General features: G+C 60.6%; 3 protein-coding genes across 4 annotated transcripts; 1 reads left to right on the top strand and 2 right to left on the bottom strand.

Moving 5' to 3' along the window:
- Positions 1-115: 115 nt before the first annotated feature.
- VMA22 (vacuolar ATPase assembly factor VMA22) lies at positions 116-2,618 on the top strand. 2 transcript variants are annotated; one of them, XM_084223978.1, is made up of 7 exons: positions 116-158; positions 500-600; positions 988-1,091; positions 1,401-1,492; positions 1,747-1,875; positions 2,067-2,288; positions 2,375-2,618. In XM_084223978.1, exons 1-6 carry the CDS (start codon positions 152-154, stop codon positions 2,252-2,254), a joined length of 621 nt encoding a protein of 206 aa, XP_084080104.1. In that variant the 5' UTR covers positions 116-151; the 3' UTR covers positions 2,255-2,288; positions 2,375-2,618. The 2 variants fall into 2 exon arrangements, with proteins under 2 accessions (XP_084080104.1, XP_084080105.1); XM_084223979.1 differs by lacking the exon at positions 1,747-1,875.
- Positions 2,619-2,801: 183 nt separating this feature from the next.
- UBA1 (ubiquitin like modifier activating enzyme 1) lies at positions 2,802-20,706 on the bottom strand. The gene is made up of 26 exons (XM_084224100.1): positions 20,612-20,706; positions 19,215-19,325; positions 18,551-18,609; positions 17,314-17,482; positions 16,590-16,724; positions 16,284-16,390; positions 15,770-15,860; positions 15,318-15,450; positions 15,101-15,198; positions 13,492-13,638; positions 12,675-12,830; positions 12,054-12,164; positions 11,459-11,539; positions 10,809-10,964; positions 9,814-9,979; positions 8,878-9,074; positions 8,415-8,479; positions 7,752-7,947; positions 6,720-6,794; positions 5,984-6,173; positions 4,906-4,994; positions 4,730-4,822; positions 4,115-4,306; positions 3,847-3,948; positions 3,603-3,703; positions 2,802-3,098 (listed from the first exon to the last, which is right to left on the bottom strand). The coding sequence occupies exons 2-26, from the start codon at positions 19,323-19,325 to the stop codon at positions 2,963-2,965; spliced, it is 3,156 nt and encodes a 1,051-aa protein (XP_084080226.1). The 5' UTR covers positions 20,612-20,706; the 3' UTR covers positions 2,802-2,962.
- A 980-nt stretch (positions 20,707-21,686) lies between these two features.
- On the bottom strand, positions 21,687-23,212 carry NDUFB11 (NADH:ubiquinone oxidoreductase subunit B11). The gene is made up of 3 exons (XM_084223980.1): positions 23,015-23,212; positions 22,393-22,523; positions 21,687-21,888 (listed from the first exon to the last, which is right to left on the bottom strand). Exons 1-3 carry the CDS (start codon positions 23,165-23,167, stop codon positions 21,765-21,767), a joined length of 408 nt encoding a protein of 135 aa, XP_084080106.1. The 5' UTR covers positions 23,168-23,212; the 3' UTR covers positions 21,687-21,764.
- Positions 23,213-23,248: the final 36 nt, after the last annotated feature.

Here is a 23,248-nt window from a genome sequence, read left to right as displayed (position 1 = left end):
GCGGCTGGGACGGCGTCACCCCGCTGAGCTGCCGGCCATCACACAGGCCCCGCCTTCCGGGCTGACGCGCATGCTGATTGGGGGAGAGGTGCCGGGGCGGACTGCGATTGGACGAGGCGGGGCCGGGCCTGAGGCCGCAGTGAGGGCAGCGATGGACGGTGAGGGCCGGGAGCTCCGGGGGCTCCGGGGGTCCGGGGATGCTCGGAGAGGGGTTTCGGGGGGATTCTGAGGGGTCTCCAGGAGACTGGGAACGTTTTGGGGTGGCTTTGGGGGTCTCAGGAGCCCGAGGATTTTTTGAACGGGTGTCCGGGGACCCGGAGGAGTCTTGATGGGGTCTCTGAGGGCCTGGGGGGGGGGTCCCCGGGGACACGGGTGACACCGTGGGGACACCGGGCCGGCCCCTCTGCGGGGGGAACGGTTTTGGTGGGTCCGGGGGAGCCCGTGGGGTCCCCCCGGGTCTTGTTTGGGGTCCTGAGCCGTGTTCCCCCCCCACACCCAGGGTCGCTGTCGCTGTCCCTGGACGCGGCCGCGCTGGAGGTGATGGAGGCGCTGGAGCTGCTGCAGCAGCGGCGGGAGCAGCTGGAGCAGCACCTGCGGCAGGTGAGGGGACACAATGGGGACACAACGGGGACACGCCACCCCTCGCGGGGACACATCTGAGGAGGTGCCATCTGCCACCTGACAAGTGTCACCTGCTACAGAGATGTACCAATCCCATGGGGACATAGCTGGGACTGTCCCCTGCCGTGGGGACAGGGCTGGGGACACACCACCTGTCCTGGACATATCGAGGGGACATGTCACCCACTGTGGGGACAAAAAGGGACACCCCACAGTGTCCCGTGTCCCCCCAGGTGGCTGTGCCGAACACCGTGTCCCTGTGTCTTCAGAACTGGCTGTCCCTCTGTCCCCTTCAATGTCCCCCTGTGCCCGTGTAGGGGTGGCCGTCTCCGCGCTGTGTCCCCAGTGTCCCCAATGTCCCCACAGGGGTGGCTGTCCCTGGCTCAGGCCCGTTACTCCCTGGGCTGTCACCGCGTCTCGTCCCTGCAGTACGGGGCCACCATGGTGCCCCGGGTCCGTGTGTGCCACAGGTGGGGGACATTGGGGTGACAGGGACACTGGGGGGGACACTGGGACATTGGGGACACTCAGTGGGGTGACAGGGACACGGGGGGGACACTGGAACATTGGAGACACACTGGGGGGTTGGCAGGGAAACAGGGAGGGACATGAGGACATTGGGACACATTGGGGGGAACACAAGTGGGTGTCCCCAGTTTGGGGAGGTGACACTGATGTCCCCAGTGTGGGAGGTGACTGGGGGATGCTGGGATGTCCTTGTGGTGGCCAAGTGACACCAGGGCATGGTGGTGACACTGTCCCCACTGTGTCACCCCCAGGCAGGACCCAGAGGGACGCCCCCACTTTGAGGAGGTGCCTGGAACAGGGGGGGACCCCGAGGACCCCGACCCCCAGCAGGGGGGAGGTGATGGTGAGGGGGGGCTCTGGGGTCCCTTGAGGGGGAGGGGGGTCCTGTGGGTGTGGGGGTCCCCAGAAGGTCCCCAGTGGGTGCTGGGGACAGATTGGGGGATCTGGGAATGTCACCCATGGGTGCTGAGGGGGCAAGGGAGGAACTGGGAGGGAACTTGGGGAGCTGGGGGGGGGCGGTTCTGAGGGGTCCTGTGGGTGTTGTGGGGTCTCTCAGTTGTTTTGGGGAGGGGTCTCCGGCTTTTCTCTCTCCCCCAGGGCTGCGGCAGCGCCGGGGAGCCCCTGAAAAAGGGGGGACCCCCAGCCGCCCCCCCCCAGACCCCCTGGGCTGGTTTGGGGTGCTGGTGCCCCCCAGTCTTCGGCAGGCCCAGGGAAGTTTCCAGAAGGGTGAGGACTGGGGGGGGACTGGGAGGGAACTGGGGGGGACTGGGAGGAACTGGGGGATCCCCAAAACCAAGCAAAGGTCCCCAAACCCAGAGGGGCCCAAGAATGGGGGGGAGCACCCCAAAACGTGGGAGGGCCTAAAGGCCATGGCCCCCGTGACCTCCTCGGTCCCCCTGGTGTCCCCATGTCCCCAGGGGTGACGCTGGCCGTGGAGGTGGCCGAGCTCCAGGCCACCATGGAAGCTGCAGCCGCCCGGTACCGGCAGCTCCTGCAGCAGAAACGTCACCTGGCTGGGGACAGCAGGGACAGCCAGACCCCCACGGGCACCCCTGGGGACAGCAAGGACACCGAGGGTGACACAACGACCTCAGTGACTGCGTGAATGAACACCCAGAACGACGAGGACACGCCTGCAGGTGACACAGAGGGACACACGGGAGCACAGGTGACACTGTGAGCCATGGGGACACAGGTGACACGGGGCTGTGCTGACCTTTCACAGGTGACACAGCAGCCACCGGTGACACGGAGGACAGCAGCACCTGCCTGTGGGTGACACCAAGTCCCCAAGGCCTGCGGGTGACACTGAGGTGACACTGAGAACTTTGCAGGTGACACCGAGCCCCACATGTGACTGAGGGGAGAACCCCCATGTCCCCACCCCTAATAAAGCCACTCCGGTGCCAGCACACGGTCATTTGTCACCAGTGTTTGGTGCCAGCTGTGCCAGTGCCACCATGGCCAATGTCCCCTCAAGATTGTTTGTCACTGTTGTTGTGTCCTGTTCATGCCAGTGCCACCACGGGCTCATTTGTCACCGCTGTCACATGCCAGCCAAGGCAATGCCACCGCAGGGTCAATTGTCACTGCTGTCACGTGTTGGCCATGCCAGCACCACCGTGACTCGGACACGCCCCCTTTTTGCCAAGGTCTATGTTTATTGGGCGGGGCCCTTGCCCCGCCCCCCAGACCCCGCCCCCACCCAGGGGGCGGGGCCGACACAACAACGACTATGGGAGAGGGGCGGGGCGTGACGGGGCGTGGCCTGTGCAGGGGCGTGGCCGGGCGGAGGTACGGGGCCGGACGCCCCCTAGCGGATGGTGTAGCGCACGTAGGGCACCTCGATGTCGGCGTCGCTGTCGTCGTTGCAGCACAGCTCGAACACCAGGGCCTTGACGTGGCGGCCCAGCTTCTTCTTGGACACCCGCGTCACGATCTCTGTCATCCTGTGGGAACAGGGGACATGGGGGACATGGCAGGGACAGGGGGTAGTCACCTTTCAGGGACAGGGGGTAGGGTCTCTGTCATCCTGTGGGGACAGGGGACATGGCAGGGACATGGGGCACAGTCATCCTGGTGGGGCAGGGGACGTGGGGGACATGGAGTAGGGTCTCTGTCATCCTGCAGGGGTAGGGGACATGGTAGGGATGTGGGGCATGGTCTCTTGTCAGCCTATGGGGACAGGGGGACAACATAGGGGGACATGGCAGGGACACGTGGCATGGGTCATCCTGGGGGGACAAGAGGGAGCACAGGAAGTGCCAGGGCACACCAGCACCCAAAAGCGATGGGCACACACAGGGAGTGTCCCCCCACCACAGGGCTGCGTTCTTGTCGCCAGGACATGTCCCTGCCATGGGCTGTGCCCTCCCTCCAATCCTGCTGTCCTGTCCCTTCCCTGGATCCCACCCATGTCCCCCAGTGTCCCCCAGTGTCCCCAGTGTCCCTACGGTTGGTCGTGGCGCTCGCGCAGCTTGGCGGCCGGCATGAAGAAGGAGTAGAGCATGGACACGCCCTGGGACAGCATGGTGATCTCCAGCCGGTGCTCCTTCTGTGGGGACATGGGGACAGGGGTCAGCAGGGCTTGGGGACATCGGCCACCACAGAGGCTTGACGTTTCCCCGTCCCCTCTTGGTTGAGGTGCCTCACTTGTCCCCTGCCCCCCTCCCAGTCCCTCCCAGTTGCTCCCAGTACCTTGAAGTAGGCGAGGAACTGGCGCAGGGTCATCTCCTGCCCGTCGGGCTGCAGCCCCTGCACCTCAAACCGGTCCCACAGCGTCCACTCCACCTCGTAGTACTGGGGACACAGTGGGGACAGTCAGAGCCACGGGGGGACCCCAAATCCCTGCTGGGAGTGACCCCCTGCCCCACTGTGACCCCAAATCCCTGCTGGGAGTGACCCCCAGCCCCACTGTGACCCCAAACCCCCCGTGCCCTTGCCCCCCGGCCCTGGCAGTGCCCACCTTGTTGCGGGGGCAGGCGAGGGGCTCGGAGAAGCCCACGAAGGGCAGGGCCAGGTTGAGGAAGGCGTTTTTGTAGGAGCTCAGCCGGCGGTGCCCCTGCACCAGCTTGAAAAGCTCCAGGCACGCCAGGCCCACCACGGCTGCCGTGGTGGTGGCGATGGCCGGGATGATCTTCCCTGCGATCAGTTTGCTCTGGGAACACAAAAAAAAAGGATTTATGGTTTGGGGGATGGCCCCAAAAACCAGCCTGAATGTTCCACAGAACCCCCAGGGCCCCACTGTGGGGTCTATATGGGTTCTGGGTGTAGTCCACACATCCAGAATAATCCCTGGAATACCCCAAAGCACCCCCCAGCACCCATAATAACAACCCCATAAAATCCCCATAGCACCCCATAATAACCCCCATAACACCCCCCAGCACCCATAGAACCCACACAGCACTCTTGACACCCCACAACAACTCCATGGGTCCCCCCACACCCTCACACAATGTGGTATTGGCAGCCCCCCAGTGCTCCCCCAGTCCCTCCCCAGTGCTCCCAATCCCTCCCCAGTGCTCCCCCAGTCCCTCCCCAGTGCTCCCAGTCCCTCCCCAGTGCTCCCAGTGCCCACCTTGTGGCGGTCTGCCGGGGGGATGTCATAGTTCTCTGCCCGCAAGTTGGAGGCGGCCACGATGAAATCCATGTGGAAATTGGTGTCATCGTCCTGGGGACAGCCAGGGTCGGTTGGGGGCAGCCAGGGGGGTGGGGGGCAGCACCCAGGGGGGCACTTAGGGGGGCAGCACCCACCTTCTCGAAGTCGATGGGGAACATCCGGAACCCTGGGAGCTCCTCGGGGCTGGGCAGCGACGCCTTCAGCTCCTCCAGGCGCCCGTCATCTGTGGGGAGGGAGGGGCACGTGTGGGACCCCCGCACCCCTGGCACCCCCATGGCACCTGTGGGACTCCCCTGGCACCCCCAAGGCACCTGTGGGACTCCCCTGGCACCCCCATGGCACCTGTGGGACTCCCCTGGCACCCCCAAGGCACCTGTGGGCCCCACAGCCCGTCTGCCAGTATTCCCCAGTACCCCCAGCCCCTCTCCCACTACTTCACAGTAGCCCCAGTGCCTCTCCCAGTGCCCCCAGTCCCTCTCCCAGTGCCCCTAGCCCCTCTCCCAGTGCTCCCAGCCCCTCTCCAGTGCCCCGTCCCTCTCCCAGTTCTCCCAGTGCCCCCAGCCCCCATCCCAGTGTCCCCAGTCCCTCTCCCAGTGCCCCCAGCCCCTCTCCCAGCACCTCCAGCCCCTCTCCCAGTGCCCCCATTACCCCGAGCGCCTCTCCCAGTGCCCCCAGTCCCTCTCCCAGTTCTCCCAGTGCCCCCAGCCCCCGTCCCAGTCCCTTGCCCAGTGCCCTCAGTCCCTCTCCCAGTGTCCCCAGTCCCTCTCCCAGTGTCCCCAGTCCCTCTCCCAGTGCCCCCAGCCCCTCTCCCAGTTCTCCCAGTGCCCTCAGTCCCTCTCCCAGTGCCCCCAGCCCCTGTCCCAGTTCTCCCAGTGTCCCCAGTCCCTCTCCCAGTGCCCCCAGTCCCTCTCCCAGTTCTCCCAGTGCCCCCAGCCCCAGTCCCAGTCCCTTGCCCAGTGCCCCCAGTCCCTCTCCCAGTGTCCCCAGTCCCTCTCCCAGTGTCCCCAGTCCCTCTCCCAGTGCCCCCAGCCCCTCTCCCAGTTCTCCCAGTGCCCTCAGTCCCTCTCCCAGTGCCCCCAGCCCCTGTCCCAGTTCTCCCAGTGTCCCCAGTCCCTCTCCCAGTGCCCCCAGTCCCTCTCCCAGTTCTCCCAGTGCCCTCAGTCCCTCTCCCAGTGCCCCCAGCCCCTCTCCCAGTGCCCCCACATGCCGTACCCAGGGCGGCGCTGGCGCTCTGCAGCTCCTGGTCGGACACGTGGATGCGCACGCCGGCCTTGGGCGCGAAGGGCGGCACGCGGACGTGCCGCAGCAGCTCGGCCACGGCCGCCCGGTCCCGCGAGCCCGCGATGCCGTAGCTCTGCGCAAACAGGTTCGCCGCCGCCACCACGTAGTCCAGGTGCAGGGGCTGCGGGACACAGGGCACAGGTGGCACCCAGAGGGGGCAGGTGGCACCCAGAGAGACAGAGGTGGCACTCAGAAGGGCACAGGTGGCACCCAGAAGGGGCAGGTGGCACCCAGAGAGACAGAGGTGGCACCCAGAGGGAGCAGGTGGCACTCAGAAGGGGGAAGATGGCACTCAGAAGTGCAGAGGTGTCACCCAGAGGGGTAGAGGTGGCACCCAGAGGGGCAAGAGTGGCACCTAAAAGTAACACTGCAGCACCAAAGGGGATAAAGGCAGGACTGAAAAGTGACAGGTGACACCCAAAGGTGACAATTGACAGCTAAAGGTGACGGTGTGACACTCAGAGGGAAAGGAGTGGCACTCATGGGGCACCCATAGGGCACAGGGGGGACCTAGAGGAGCACAGCTGAGATCCCCTCCCCTAGGTGACACAGCCCCTCCCCAGGTGACCCAGGTGACAAAGGTGATGCCCCTTCCCCAGGTGATGTCCCCTCCCCAGGTGACACAGGTGACACAGGTGATGTCCCCTCCCCAGGTGACCCCACTCACGTTGTCGGGGTCGAACACGAGGGGGTGGGGGCAACGCTTGGGCCCCGACCAGAACAGGGTCCCCGAGTTTGTTTTCTGCAGGGGAGGAAGAAAATCAGAGTTAATGAGGTCATTAATTGAGCTTAATGAGCTATTTATTGGAGTTACTGAGCCAACTGTTTAGATTAACAATGTATTAATTAGATTAATGAGGTAATCAATGGGTGCTCTCCTGCTTGGCGGATATTGGGGTAAATGAAGGAATTAATAGGGTTAATAAGGTAATTAATTGGCAGGTGTTAGAGTGAACAAAGGAATAGGGGTAAATGAAATCATTAGTGGGGTTTATGTGGTAATTAATCAGGGTTAACGAGGTAATTGATTAAATTAACAAGGCAATGAAGGCACACCCAGCTGTCCAGGGATGGGGGGTGGGGAGTTGTGCATCTGGCAGATATTGGGATAAATGAGGTAACTAACGAGGTTATTGTGGTTATTAATTGGGGCTAACATTGTAATTATTTGGGTTAATGAGTTAATTAAGGCACTCCCACCTGTCCCGGGGCGGGGGGTGGGTGGAATGTGTGCAGCAGCTGGTGGCTGTTGGGGTAAATGAGGTAATTGACTGGGGTAAATGAGATAACTAATGGGGTTAATAGGATAATTAATCTAGGGTAACAATGTAATTTATTAAATTAACATGTTAATTAAGCTCTCCCACCTGTACCAGGGGAAAGTAGTGCAGGAGCTGGCAGATGTCTGAGTAAACGAGGTTGGGGTAGATGAGGCAATAGGGGTAAATAAGGTAGCTAATGGAGTTAATGGAGCAATTAATCAGGGCTAATAAGGTAATTAATTAAATAATAACTTAATGAAGCTCTCCCACCTATCCTGGGGAGAAGTTGTGCAGCAGCTGGCGGATGTTGGGGTAAATGAGGTTGGGGTAAATGAAGCAATGGGGGTAAATAAGGTAACCAATGGGATTAACAGCGTCATTAATCCGGGCTAATGCGGTAATTAATCAGGCTAATGAGATAATCAGCAGGTGCCCACCTGTCCCGGGGGGAAGTTGTGCAGCAGCTGGCGGATGTTGTTGCTGTACTGGCGGTGCCAGTGCCGGCAGGCCCAGGCCACGCAGTCGGGCCAGGCGCGGGGCCGGTCGCTGACCAGGCTGCGCTGCACGGCCTCCAGCACCTCCAGCGGCTGCGTGCCCGCCAGGCGCAGCGTGCGCTCCAGGAACTTGGGGTCCCTGGGGGAAACGGGGTGCAGGGGGTTAGGGCGGGTCACAGGGTGCGCTCCAGGAACTTGGGGTCCCTGGGGGAAACGGGGTGCAGGGGGTTAGGGGGGGTCACAGGGGGTTAGTGAAGTCACAGGGTGTGCTCCAGGAACTTGGGGTCCCTGGGGGAAACGGGGTGCAGGGGGTTAGAGGGGGTTACGGGGGGTTAGGGGGGGTCACAGGGTGCACTCCAGGAACTTGGGGTCCCTGGGGGGAAACGGGGTGCAGGGGGTTAGGGGGGGGTCACAGGGGGTTAGAGGGGGTCACAGCGTGCGCCCCAGGAACTTGGGGTCCCTGGGGGAAACAGGGTGCAGGGAGTTAGAGGGGGTCAAAGGGGGTTAGAGGGGGTCACAGCGTGCGCTCCAAGAACTCGGGGTCCTTGAGGGACTCCTGTGGGATTTGGGGGGGATCCAGTGGGATTTGGGGTCCCCCACACTCACATCAGATACTGGTTCACATTCTCGGCCGGCTGCTTGAAGAGCCCCTCGAACTCATCACGTGCCCACTGTGACAAAGGGGTGTCACTGGGGGATCCTGGCACCAGGGGCACCCCAAAACGGGGACTGCAGTGCCCAGGACACCCCCAAACAAGAACCTGGTACCCAAAACCCTCAAAATGGGGACTGAGGTGTTTAGGATCCCCCAAAACAGAACCCAAGACCCCTCAAAACCAGGGAACCAGGTGTCCATGACCCCCCAAACCACAACCGCAGATCCAGAACCCCCCTAACCAGGGAACCCAGAGTCTGGGATGCCCCAAAACAGGACCCCTGTGCTCTCCAGAACCCCTCAAACGCCTACCAACCATCTGGAACCCCCAAAAAACCACCTGGGCACTCTCCAGCCGGACACACAAGGTGCCCCCCACACCTGCCAGGTGCCCCTGGGCACACCTGGACGCACCTGCAGCGTGTGCTCGATGGCATTGGGGAAGTTCTTGAGGGTGCAGATGGGAATGGCCTTCTCGGGGGGGTCCTGGCTGGAGCTGTAGGACTCGCTCAGGAACGGGATCACCACCTGCACGTTGCCCTTGGTGCCCAACGTGCCCGACTCCAGCAGCGGCTTCCGGTAATAAACGCAGCGCCGGTCCATGTACAGCCCTGCCCGGGGGTGGGGGGCAGTTATGGGGCAGGCCAGGGGCTGTGGGGCACCCCAAAGGACTAGAGGGCACCCCTAGATATGGGACATGACTAGGGAATATAAGGGATCCTACAGTAAACACAGCATTGGTCCCTGTACAGCCCTGCCTCGGGGTGGGGGCCAGTTATGGGGCACAGCCAGGGGGCGTGGGGCACCCCAGGGGGTACAGGGCACCCTCAGGGGCTATGGGGTACCCCCAGATATGAGACACACCACAGTACACGCTGCCTAAGATCTCTAGGGGTTATGGCGCACCCCATGAATATGGGGCACCACAGGGGCTGTGGGGGGACCCAGATATGGGGCACCTCCAAATATGGGGCACCCCATGAATATGGGGCCCCCCCAGGGGCTGTGGGGAACCCTCACATATGGGGCACAAGTAGGGGCTATGGGGCAGCCCTCTAAGGGTCCCCACAGATCTCCAAGGGTGTCCATAGACCTCCAAGGATCACCATAGCCCCCCAAGAGTCCCTCCAGCCCCCCAAGAGCTCTCATAGCCTCCAAGGATCCTTCCAGCCCCCAAGGGTCCCCACAGCTCCCCAAGGGTGCCCATAGCCCTCCAAGGGTCCCCACAGCTCCCCAGGGGTCCCCATAGCCCTCCAAGGGTCCCTCCAACCCTCCAGGGGTCCCCACAGCCTCTCAAGGGTCCCTCCAGCCCCCCCAGAGGTCTCTGTGGTCCCCAGCCCTTGTGCTCACGCGCGTCCACGTTGTCCAGCGCGTTGGCCACGCCGTCCAGCCCCTCAAAGAAGTCGTCGTCGTAGACGCGCTCGGTGTCGGGGCCCACGCGGTCGGTGCGGCTGCTGACGCGCAGCGCCGGGTTCATCTCCTGCGCCGCCGCCGCCGCCCGCTCTGACTTCAGCTTCTGTGGGTGGGGAAGGTGGGAGGTGAGCCCTGCCCCTCGGGACACGCCCTGGGTAGGCCACACCCCTTTCGTAATTCAACCACGCATCTCAGAAACTCAATCGGTGATGTTGGTCAAGAAACTCAACCGTTGGTGTTGGCCAAAAAACTCAACTGCTGATGTTGAGCACAAAACTCAACCGTTGATATTAACCAGGAAAATCAATCATTGACATTGGCCAAGAAACTCAACTGTTGACATTGAGCACAAAAGTCAATTGTTGATATTAACCAAGAAACTCAATTATTAATGTTGAGTACAAAACTCAATTGCTGACGTTAGTCAGAAAATTCAACCATTGATGATAGCAAAGAAACTCAACAGTCAATATCGGGCGTGAAATTTGATTGTTGATGTTGGCCAAGAAACTAATGAGCACAAAACTCAACCTGAAACACTAGCCAAGAAACTCAACTGTTGAATTTGGCCAAGAAACTCTAATGGTAACACTGGCCAAAAAACTCAACTGTGATGTTGAGCACAAAACTCAACCGCTGATGCTGGCCAAGAAACTCAACCATTGACACTGGCCAAGAAACTCAACCATTGACGTTGAGCATGACACTCAACCGCTGACATTGAGAACAAAACTCAATCCTTGATGTTGAGCATGGAACTCAACTGTTGACCTTGGCCAACTCAATGGCAGCGTCAACCCCCACTGGACCTGCCTCTCCAGACCCCCCAAACTCTGCCCTTCATCATCCCCCCAACTCCTCCCTCCCGGCCACTCCAGCTTGGCGTAGCCAACCCAACATTGGCCAACCCTTTGGTCACTCCCAGCCCTCACCGTGACGTCCCACGGCCGGAAGAGGAACTGGCGGTTGAGGTTGGACTTCTCGATGGTGTCCATGTCGGTGACAGTGACGCTGCCCTCGGGGCCGCAGCCCAGTCCCACCATGGCGAAGTTCTTGAGCAGCTCGCAGCCGATGGCCCCCGCCCCCACCTGCCACGTGGGGACACGTGGGGACACAGCATGAGGTGGCCCACAGGGTTGGGGATATGTGGGGACACACAAGGTGGCCCACAAGGTTAGGGACACGTGGGGACACAGCAGGAGGTGGCCCACAGGGTTGGGGACACATGGGGAAATGTGGGGACACAGCAGGATATGGCCCAAGAGAGTTAGGGACACATGGAGGGAAAGGAATGGGGGTGAGGGCACACTTTGAGGGCACTTGAACAGAGCTGGGGACATGAGGGACATTGAGGACATGCAGACAACTTGAAGGAACAATCAGGAAATGTGTGAGGACACCAGGGGACACCGAAGGGACACACGGGGACACTTAGGGTGGCCCAGGAGGGCTGAAGACATGCGGGAGGAAAACGTAACACTTGGTAAATTCATTAAAGGAAATTTGGTGACATTTGAGGAACAGGTGACAACTCAAGAGACTCATGGGTGATAGAGAACATGGGGACATTGGGGACACTGACCACAAAGTACTTCTGGGCACCCAGCTTGGCCTGCAGGTCAGCCCCGAACACGGCAATCTGCCCGTCGTAGCGGCTGTTGCGCTGGGGACAATGTGACACCGGTGTCACCTGGCTGTGTCACCTGCCAGGGGACACCCCCGGGGCTGCAGAACCACCACGGGGACTCAGGGGTGACAGCAGCCATAGCTGTGTCCTCACGGAATGACCACTCATGGGTGCTGGGTGGCCACCACCTGCTGTCCCCAATGGGGTGACCAATGGGGATCCCCTAAGCAATGTCCTCCAAGCGATGACCCCCCAAAGTGACACCACCCAGGGGTGACACCTCCAGCCCCCCTGGTGTTCCCAAGCCCCCTCAGATGTTCCCCAACCTCCCCAGGTGTCCCCATGTCCCCTCACTGGCTGGCACTTCTCCTCAGGTGTCTCCCAGCCCCCAGGGATGACCCCCAACCCTCCCAGCTGTCCCCGTGTCCCCTCACCAGCCGGCACTGCTCCTCAGTGAGCTGTGTGTCACGGTTCTCCTCAGTCCCCAGGGATGTCTCCCAGCCCCCCAGGTGTCCCCCCAGCCCCCCCAGGTGTCCCCGTGTCCCCTCACTGGCCGGCACTGCTCCTCGGTGAGCAGCGTGTCGCGGTTCTCCTCGGGCAGACACTCGAGCGCGTCGAAGTAAAGCCACTGCGTGATGGGCGTGAACTTCCCCGACACGGCCTGGGGGACAGAGACATCCCGGGGACACATCAGGGACAATTTGGGACAGGGACAACCCAAGGACATATCAGAGAGTTGGACAGCCCAGGGACAGGGACATGGGGATCCTGGGGGACACATCAGGGACATCCCAAGGGATGGATCAGGGACATCCTGGGGACGCATCAAGGACAAGACGCTGGGAGACACACTGTGGACATCCCAGGAGAGACGTCAGGGACAGAGCTAGGACACTGGTGGACCTGTCAGGGACAGGAACTTGGAAATGTATCAAGGACAGGGACAGGGACCCGGGGGACACATCAGGGACAGGACAAGGACAAGGCAGTGACCTCGGGGGAACCCCAGCAAACACCTCAGGGACACTGCAGTGACCCCAGGGGACACAGGGAACACCAGGGGACACAGACACCCAGTCTGGTACCCCAGGCAGGGCCAACTGAGCGGCTCCAGCTGTGACACATGGGGACAGCAGCCCCAGGTGGCCTTGGGGACATGGGGACACGGTACCTTCATGACTTCCTGCGCAGCCAGGCCGCCGATGAAGGCGTTGACCGGGGCCAGGTCGCCGGTGGCCTGGAAGGCCAATTCCCGCACCAGCTCCTCGTCCAGCTTGGCCCCTGCGGCCACCTCCTTGGTGAAGGCCACCACCTCGGCCGCGTCACCCTGCCGGGGACAAGGACGGGGACACGGTGCTGGGGACAGCAGGGAGGGGCCACGAGCAGGGCTTGGTGGTCTGCATGGCCTCAGTGGGGCTACAGTGTCCCCAAAGGCCACTCTGCAGTCTGTGACACCCCCAAATGATGTCACCAGTGTCCCCAAGAGATGGGAGCACCGTGGTGGGTGTCCCTGTTGGTGCAGGACCCAGGGGCTCCATGTCTTCAATGTCCCTCCAAGCCCCAACCACCCCCAACCCCTCTGATGTCCCCAAATTCTGGTGGGGCCCTGGTGACCTCCATGTCCCCAACACCCTCAATGTCCCCAGCATCACTAGCTGGTAGCAGGGCCCTGGGGGTGGCCACAATGGGGCAGGTCACAGTTTCCTCCAGGTCCCCAACACCTTCAATGTCCCCAGTGTCACCACAACCCCAGTAACGTTACATGGGGACAGATTAGAGTGGCCTCTGTGTCCCCAACACCCTCAACATCCCCAGTGTCACCACCTGGGGGTGACCATAATGAGGCAGGTCATGGTGGCCTCCATATCCCCAACACCCTCAGTGTCCCCAGTGTCACCAGAACCCCAGGAACACCGTGTTGGGGCATGTCACGGTGACCCCCATGTCCCCACCATCCCCACACCGTTCTGTCCCCCCGGTGTCCCCACCTGGTGGCGGGGCCGAGGGGCACGGCCGTGCTGCCGCAGGAAGCGGTGCAGGCCCTGCCATGCCCAGTGCAGCATCGAGGGCCTCTCGGCCTTCCCGAAATCCGTCACCATCATCTCGGGCTCGGCCATCGCGTCCCGCAACCGTTTCTGGGGGGAACGCACCAGCATAAACCAGTATAAACCAGTGGAGCCCAATATAAACCCCTATAACCCAGCACAACCCAATATAAACCACTATAGCCCAGTATAAACCAGTACAGCCCAGTATCCCCATAGCACATACTCTGTTTCTGGAAGGGATACCCCAACATAAACCAGTATAAACCAGTACAGCCCTGTGGATGCTGTGGGACAGAGAAACGGCAAACATTTCTCACAGCGGCTTGTGAGAAGTTTTAGGGAGCTGGAAAGATGAGATAACTCTCTGAGTATAAACATTTTGCAGGTGATGTTTTTGTATTTTATTTCTCTGTTCCTCTCAAGAACAGGGTATGAGGGAGATGTTTTTGTTCGTTAGCCAATAGAACAGAACCCATGGTAGCACCCTATAAAAACACCCTGGCTCTTTTGAATAAAGCCTTTTTGCCTTTTCTACGATCCTGCCTCTCGCCTGTTCCTGCCTCAATCTCAGCGACACAGCCCAGTAAAAACCAGCATAACAGAGTACAGCCCAGTATAAACCAGTATAAACCAATACAGTCCCACATAACCCAGTATACCCTAATGTAAATCCAACATCAAACCAGCACAACCCAGCATAACCCAATATAAGCCAGTGTAGCCAAGTATAACCCAGTATGAACCAGTATAGCCCAGTATAACCCAATCCAACCCAGTACAGCCAATTCTAACCCAGTATAAACCAGTAAAGCCCAATATAACCCCCTATAGGCGAGTATAATCCAGTATAACCCAATCCAGTCCAGTATAACCCAGAACAGCCAATTCTAACCCAGTATAAACCATTATAGTCCAGTATAACCCCCTAAAGCTGAATATTATCCAGTATAACCCAATCCAGCCCAGTATAATCCAATAAAGCCAAGTATAACCCAGTATAAACCAGCATAGCCCAATATAACCCCACATAGCCCAGTATAACCCAATACACCCCAGTAAAATCCAGTACAGCAAAGTATAACCCCCGCATAAACCAGTATAGCCCAGTATAGTCCAGTATAACCCAATCCAGCCCAGTATAGCCCAGTATAGCCCCATATAGCCCAGTATAACCCAGCATAACCCAGTACAGCCCAGTATAATCCAGTATAGCCAAGTATAACCCAGTATAAAACGGTATCACCCACTAAAGCCCCATATAGCCCAGTATAATCCAGTATAACCCAATCCAGCCGAGTATAATCCAGTATAGCCCAGTATAGCCCCATATAACCCAGTATAATCCAGTAAAACCCAATACCACCCACTATAATCCAGTATAGCTCTCTGTACAGCCCAGTATAACCCAAAACACACCACTACAACCCAACAGAATCCAGTACAACCCAATATATCTCAGTGCAGCCCAGTATAAACCCCCAGCCCCCCAGTGCCCCCCAATCCCTCCCAGTGCCCCCCAGTCCCTCCCAGTGCTCCCAGTGCCACTCACGAAGTGGATGTGCTTGGGCATCTTGACCTGGGTGACGATGCCACCCCGCACGTAGTCCCCGTAGCCGCTGGTGTCCCCGATGCTGAACGTGTACGGCCCTGGGGACACCCCAAAAAGAGATCCAGGTGTCCGGGGCACCCCAAAAAGGACCCCCAGGTGCCTCAGAGACCCCCTAAGGACACCCCCAGGTGGGGGGCACCCCACAGCCAGGGCTCACCCAGCACGCGGATCTCCACGGGCCCGCAGCGGTTCAGCTCCTCCATCCCCTCCACCTCCGTGAAGGTGACAAAGTCGCCCGTCTCGAAACCGTGACGCGCCTCGTCCAGGCAGGTCACCTCCCCAGGACAGCCCTGGGGACATGGGACAGCGTCAGGGGACACGGGGGGGACACCAAGGAACCTCCCCGGGACAGTCCTAAGGACACGGGACAGCGTCAGGGGACACAGTGGGGACAGAAGGCACCATGAAGGGACACGGGGGGGACACAGGGACATCCAAGAACCTCCCCACGGCACCCCCAGGGACATGGGGTACCATGAGGGGACACAGGGGGTGCTCAGGGGACCAGAACACCCCAAAACCACTCTGGCCAGCCATGTGGGGACACCCCTGAGCTGTCCCCTCCCCCACACCTCTGGGAACAGCCCCCGAGCTGTCCCCTCCCCGTACCTTGGTGACCATGGACACCATGGCACTGAGGGGCTGCTCCCCATTGGGGTCTGTCACCACCATGTCGTCCCCAAAGTCACAGAACAGCTGCCTGCAAGGGGGGAGGGGGTCAGTGCTGAACCCCAAAATGGATCTAACCCAAAATCCCACCCCAAAATCCCACCCCAAAGAGGAACCTCCTAAAAATCCACCCAAAAGGGATCCACCCTAAAATCCCCACCTCAAAAATGCCACCCCAGAAAGGAACAGCCTAAAATCTTCCCTTCCAAAAAGGAGCTCCCCTAAAAATCCCACCCAGAAAAGGATCTCCTAAAATTCCCACCCCAAAAGGGGTCGACTCTAAAATTCCCACCCCAAAATCTCAACCCAAAAATCCCACCCCAGAAAAGGATCTCCTAAAAATCCCCACCCTAGAAAGGAACCTTCTGAAAATTGCCCCCAAAAAGGGACCCACCCCAAAAGGGATCCACCCCAAAAGGGACCCCAAAAGGACCCCCATGTCTCCTGCCCTCACCCGAAGAGCCCGCGTGTGTCGGCCACCACCAGTTTGATGCCGTGGTCGTGGCAGAAATCGCCCACCCAGAGCTGCTCCTCCAGCGGGGAGTTGGTCAGCACCACCACCTGTGGGACAGGGCACCTGGGCACACACCTGGACACACACCTGGGCACACACCTTGCTCACCTGGGCCATCTGCCTGGATTCCACCCACCCCCCCCCAAGGGGTGCACCTGTCTGAGGGGACACACCTGTGCCCATGTGGGCACACCTGTCTGAGGGGGTCACACCTATGCCCAGGTGGGCACACCTGTGCCAGGTTACCTGGAATGTGCCCAGCAGCTCCTTGGACAGCGGCTCCCGGGTGCTGCTCACAGCCACGTAGGAGTTGAGCTCGGCCAAGCGCGGCAGCGTCGCCTCGGCCCGGCTGCGCCCCACGTCCTCCTCCCGCAGGTAAAACTGGGGGGAATCAGGGGTCAGGAACCCCAAAACAATCCCAAAAACATCCCCAAAACCACCCCAAAAAAGCCCCCCCAAAAAATCCAGGAGCATCCTTAAAAGAACCCCTAAAACAACCCCAGAACACTCCGTGTCCTCTTTCTGCAGGTGGAACTGGGGGGGAATGAGGGTCAGAAATCCCAAAACAACCTATAAAATTCCCAAAAACATCCCCCAAACAACCCCAAAACATCCCCAAATACCCCCAAAAACATCCCCAAAACACTCCACATCCTCCTCCTGCAAGTAAACCAGGAGGAACCAGGGTCAGGAACCCCTGAACAATCCCAAAACCCTCTTCAAAACCCCCCAAATCATCCCTAAAACTTCCCCAAAACTTCCCAAAATCCCCACACCACACTCCCAACACCCTCAAAAGCAACCCTAAACACCTCCAAAACACCCCAAAACTCCCCCAAACCACCCCAATAAACCTCCCTCCAAAATCCCCTCACACCCAGAAGAAACTCCAGCACCCAAACGCAGCAATTAACGACAATTTAAGGTTAAAAAGACCCAAAAAAGCCCAGGAAACCCCCCAGGGACCCACCTGGGAGGCCAGGTCGGCCCAGGCTGCGGGGTGGGGGTCGTGCAGGGTGACAGATTTGACCCCCCCCAGCACCAGGTTCTTGGCCACCTCCACGCCCAGCCCCCGCAGCCCCGACACCAGCACGTTGGAGGTCTGCATGCGCTTCATGGCCTCGTGGCCCAGCACATACCTGGGGGGAAAAAACCCCAAAAAATCAGGGGGAACCCCAAAAAACTCCATGGGAACTCAGAGCTCACAAGGGAAACTCGTCAAGGTTGGAGGAACCGCCCCCAATCCAAGTGTGTCCTGCTTAATCCTCTGAATTTATAAAAAAATCATAAATTAATGGGAAAACCCCGATCCATAAGACCTCACTAAATCTATAAGGAGCTCTAAATATATGGGGAGCCCCCAACCTATAGGGAAATGGCAAATCCACAAAAAGCCCAAATCTATGAAGACCCAAAAAACTTAGTGGGACACCAAAAATCTTAAAGGGATCCTGAAGAACTCAATGGGAACCCAAAAATCTCAATGGGAACTCAGAACTCACAGGGGAAACTCATCAAGGTGGTAAGACTCCCCCACAGTTTAAGTATGGGTCACTTAATTGCCTGAATTAATTAAAAAATTCAAATTTATGGGGAAACTTCAATCCATGGGATGTCTCCAAGTCTGTAAAGAACCCAAAATGTATGGGGAAAATCCAATCTACAGGGAAACCCCAAATCCACAAAGAGCCCTAATCTATGAAGACCCCAAAACCTCATTGGGACGCCGAAAATCTTAATGGGACCTGAAAGAACTCAAAAACCTCAATAGGAACCTAAAACTCTCAGGGGAAGTCCCTCAAGGCTGTGGAAACCCCCCCCAGTTCAAGTGCATCCCACAAAACTCCCCACACTTATAAAAATTCCCAAACTTTTAAGAAAACCCCAATCTACGCCACATCCCCAAATCCATGGGGAAACCCCAAATCCGTGGGGACCCCACAACTCACAGGGCAAAACCCAAATCCGTGGGGAAACTCCAAATCCATGGGAAAATCCCAAATCCATGGGGAATTCCCAAATCCATGAGGAACCTCGAATCCATGGAGAAACCCCAAATCCATGGGGAAACCCCAAACTACAGGGACTCCCTCCCTCCACAGGGAGCCCCCCAAGTCCGTGGAGATCCCAAACCCCCTGGGGACCCCAAAGCCTCCTTGGGGACCCCAAATTCCCTTTGGGGACCCCAAAATGTCCCCCTCACTCACAGCTGGCGGGAGTAGAGCCCCTCATCGATCTCGGCCTCGGCCCCGTTCTTCGCCATTCCCTGGGGACAGAGGGGACAGCGGTGTCACCAGGGGACACTGAGGGTGACAATGGGTGCTGTGACACCCTGGGACAGGGAGTAAGACCCCCAAAGGGTGGTGTCACTCTGTGGTGACAACAGTTGGGTAGGTGACACCTCGTGGGTGACACTGCCCGTTGTTGAAGGGACGACCCCGCAAGGGACAGGAAATGAGTCTGAGCAGAGTAAGGGGACATCAAGGGACACACGTCACTCCCAAAACCCACAGGTGACACGAAGTGACACCAGGTGATGCCACACCCCCAGCAGCAGCTCTGAGCACCACAGAGCCGACAATGACACCGGGGGTCCCCAGAGGGTGACAAAGCACCTGTGGGTGATTCAGGGTCCCTGAGGGGGTGGTGGCACTCAGGAGGGTTTGGTGGCACGCAGGAGGGGCGGTGGCACTCAAGAGGGATGGTGGCACTCAGGAGGGGTGGTGGCACTCAGGAGGGGTGGGGGCACTCAGGAGGGCTTGGTGGCACTCAGGAGGGTTTGGTGGCATTCAAGATGGGGTGGGGGCACTCAGGAGGGTTTGGTGGCACTCAGGAGGGGTGGTGGCACTCAGGAGGGGTGGTGGCACTCACGTTGGCGGGGGTGACGCTCGGGGACACGGCGGGGGCAGGGGCACGGCTGGAGCCCGTCGGTGGCTCTGACCCAGAGACGCGGCGCTTCTTCGACAGCGGGGAGCTGGACATCTGGGGACAGGGACAGTCAGGGACAGCTGGGGACATCAGGGGACAGCTGGAGACAAGGACAGTTTAGGGGACATCAGGGGACAGGGACAGTCAGGGACAGCTGGGGACATCAGGGCACAGAGGCAGTCAGGGACAAGTGGGGACAGGGACAGTCAGGGGACAGCTGGAGACTGGACAGGTCAGGGGACAGGGACAGTCAGGGGACACACGGGGACATCTGGGGACAAAGAGAGGGTAGGGATATCTGTGGGCAGAGGGGAGCTGGACAGCTGGGGACAAGGATGGGGTCAGGGCACCTCTGGGGACAGCAGGGAACTGGACATTTGGGGACAGCCAGGGGTCAGCTGGACATTTAGGGACAGCGACAGAGGACAGGAAGGGTCACACTGGGACAGTGATGGGGAGAGCGGGGACACTGGGAGACACGGGGTGATGCTGGGGGCAGGAGGTGACATCTGTGGTGACCTGAGGTCACCAAGAGCAGGGGGTGGCACACAGGGTGGCACTGAACTGGACACAGTGACACACTGGGTGATCAGAGGTGACACCAGGGACAGGGGATGATGCTGGAGGCGACACCAGGTGACACCTGAGGTGACACCGAGGGACACACAGAAATGGAGAGGGTGATGCAGGGTGACACCAGGTGACAGCTGGGACACAGAGGGTGACACCAGGTGAATGGGGTCACGGGCGGAGCCACCAGGTGTGACAGCCCCCGCGCTGTCCCATTGATTGTCACCGCCCTGGTGACACCAGGGACGGACAGGGCGACACGCAGGGATGGAGGGACACACAGAAGGGTCGGGATGGACACTTGGGGAAGAGCGAGGTGGCACCAAGGGACATCCGACCACACCAGCACCCCCCAGACGCAGGCACAGCTCCGCCCCCCCACCCGTAAGAGCGCTCCGAGCACCAGGGGCCCCGCGGGGGTCCCGGGGGTCCCATCCCGGCGCGATCCCCCCCTCGGGGCCTCCCTTGCTGGGGTTCCCCATTAACCGGGGGGAGGTTCCCCATCCTCGGGGGTCCCAACCGGGAGGATTCCCCATCCCCGGGGGTCCCCTAACGGGGGTCGCGGTCCCGACCCGCGCTCCCCATCCTGAGGGTCCCGGTGTTGGGGGGGGCGGGGCGGTTCCTCCTCACGACTCCCCCCCGGCCCCCTCAGGCCGGGCGCCGGCTCCCCCAAGGCGCGACCGCACTCGCCGGCCCCGGGGCCGGCTCCCCGCGCCCCTGAAGCCTGGGGCAGCCCCCGAGGACCCCCGGGTTCGCCCCCGGCCCCGCACCAATGTCGCTGTCCAGGCCCCGCCGCCGGGTCCCGCCCGCTCCGCTCGGCTCCTCCGCGACAAGATGGCGGCCGCGGCCGCTGCCACCCGCCGCCCCCTCCCTGCGCGTGAGAGGCCCCGCCCTCCGCACTCTCCCATTGGTCGGCGCCGCCCGGCGCCGCGCCCTCATTGGTTGTCTCCTCCCGCCACCGCCCGCCCCCTCCCTGCCCGCCTCACCCGACGCGAGGATTGGGCGGGCGCGCCCCGGCTGGCCACGCCCCTTTTCCTGCCGCAGGGCCCCGGATGAGGAAGGCCGCGCCTCTTGCGCGGTCTCGTGACACGGCGCAGGGTGCGCCGCCCAGACGGCGGCCGAGAGGGGACACGGCAGTGGGAAGGGCGGAGTTCGGTGGGCTATGGGTGGGTACGGGGGGGGGGTCTGAGAGCTTCAGGGGCCCTTGGGGGGCAATAGGGACCCCAGGGGGGTTTGTGGTGGGTTGTAGGGGCCTATCAGAGGCTCGCAGGTGCGCTTAAAGAGCCCACAGGAAACCGCAGAAGACTTTACGTAGTGTCATGCCGAATTGCACAACTTTGTACAACTGCATGGAAAAATTTAAACAAAAGTCTCCGAAGCAATGCAGGAACCTATAGAAGCCTAAGGCGGCGTCCCAGAGCCACAGGGAAATACACACAGGGGCGTGGGGAGGACCTGAGGGGGCTATTGGGGACCGAGGGGGGGTCTACAGCAGCCCAGGGGGAGCGTGGGGAGCCTCGGGGGTCTCCAGGGCCCTAGAGGGGCTCCCTAGCAGGTTGTGTGGAGCTGGAGTGGCTGTAGGGGGGCCGTGGGGGGGACCTATAGGGGCTGTGGGGAGCTAGAGGGAAACATGGGAGGGGCCGTGGGGATCAGGGCGCCATTTCCGCGTGGTGTCGCTGGTCTGTGACGTCATAGACTCGCAAGGTCCGCTGGGAGATGTAGTCTCTTGAGCACACAGAAGGGCCATGGCTGCATGGTGTCGCTGCTTGGTGACGTCAGAGGCCGCAGGGCTCTCTGGGAGATGTAGTTCTTTGTTCCTACCCTTCAAAATAAAAGGCGCAGGAGTCGGGAGGGCTCCAGAACTTTATTCACAAACCAACACCGGGGTCCGGGGTCACTCCGGGAGGGCTGAGGGTGCGAGGGTCACCCCAGGCGGGGCAGGGAGAGGCGCTTGGGGTCGTAGTAGTTGGAGGTGAGCAGGGGCTGCCCCCGGCACTCCCGCTCTCGCACCAGGATCTCGGCCTCGCGCCGTGCCCACTGCTGCAGCCTGCAGGGGAGGGGATGGACAGGTGAGCTCCACACCTTGGTGATCCATGGGGACATCCCAAATCCCCTGCCAGGTGTTCAAATTCCTCCCTCCTCAAAGGCCCAGGTGTCCCTATAGGACCCCATACACCCCCCAGAGTCCACCCGAACCCTCCCCCCCAGGGCTCTGTACCCCCCTCAATCCTCTTCCAGGTCCCCCATGGGCTCCTATAGACACCCCCAGAGCTGTCAAGGGCCCTAGAGACCCCAAAACCCCCAAAGAATTCATAGAAACCCCCTTTGGCTGTACAAGGGGTCTTGGTGGCCCCCAAATCCCATTGGAAGCTCATACAAAGTTCTCAGGAGACCCTTCAACACCCAAAGACACCCCCCAAAAGAACCCTATAAACCCCAAAAATGTGGGGAAGCTACAGGGGGGCTCCCAACTACAAGCTCCCCTTGGGGCTGTCTCCCTCCCCCTTTCACTGTCCGGGGTTTCCCAGGTGAGACCCCCCTGATCACGGACCCGTGGTCGGGCAGGTAATGCACGAAGACGGAGCCCAGGACGATGGCGACGGAGATGCCAGCCAGGAAGGCGGCGCGCATGTTCAGCACGTCGGCGTCGGGGTCGGCCGAGAAGCCATGATAGTCGGGGTTCTGTGAGAGGGAGGCTCCTGTGAGCCCCCAGCCCCACCCAGGTGTGCCCCACCCCCTCCTCAGGAGCAGAGGAGCCACCTGAGCCCCAACCCCAGGTGTGTCCCCCTCCTAAATCCCAGCACAGGCCACGCCCTTTTTGGGCCACGCCCTTCCCTGAGACACACCCATGGTTTCCAAATGCGTCCCCCCCCCGATTCAGCCAAACCACGCCCCTTAAGGACCCCGCCCCTTCCCTGTCACACAATCACCTGAGCGCGGTGAAGCCCCGCCTAGTTAGGCCCAGCCCCACTAAGCCCCGCCCCTTCCCATCACCACCCAGGTTACAAAAGCTTCGCCCACAATCTTTAAACCACGCCTCTTGCAATACACGCCACACCCCTTTTGGGTCCTTATAAAGCCCCGCCCAAATAGTCCCCGCCCATAACCACGCCCACTCATAATCCCCACACAAACCCCGCCCCGCCCGTCCCGCTTTGCCCTTGGCCGCTCACCTTCCTCTGCGCCACCAACATCGGCTCCTCCTCGTGCGCGTCGGCCCCGAGCGGCCGCGGCAGCGCCACAGCCCCGGGTGACCCCGCCGAGCGGCCCCGAGCCCCGGTGGGCAGCGCCCGCAGCGCCCGCAAAGCCCGCCACAGCGCCGCCATCTTGCCCCGCCGCTCTGCCTCGCCTCTTCCGCTCGATCTGGCCAATCACGACCTCGCACTGGTGTTCCGTCACGCCCCCGC

Source organism: Fringilla coelebs, assembly GCF_963513975.1.
Source record: "Fringilla coelebs genome assembly, chromosome: 33".
Taxonomy (NCBI): Eukaryota; Metazoa; Chordata; class Aves; order Passeriformes; family Fringillidae; genus Fringilla; species Fringilla coelebs.
The sequence above is the reverse complement of the archived record's forward strand: the minus strand, read 5'-3'. Positions and strand labels throughout refer to the sequence as shown.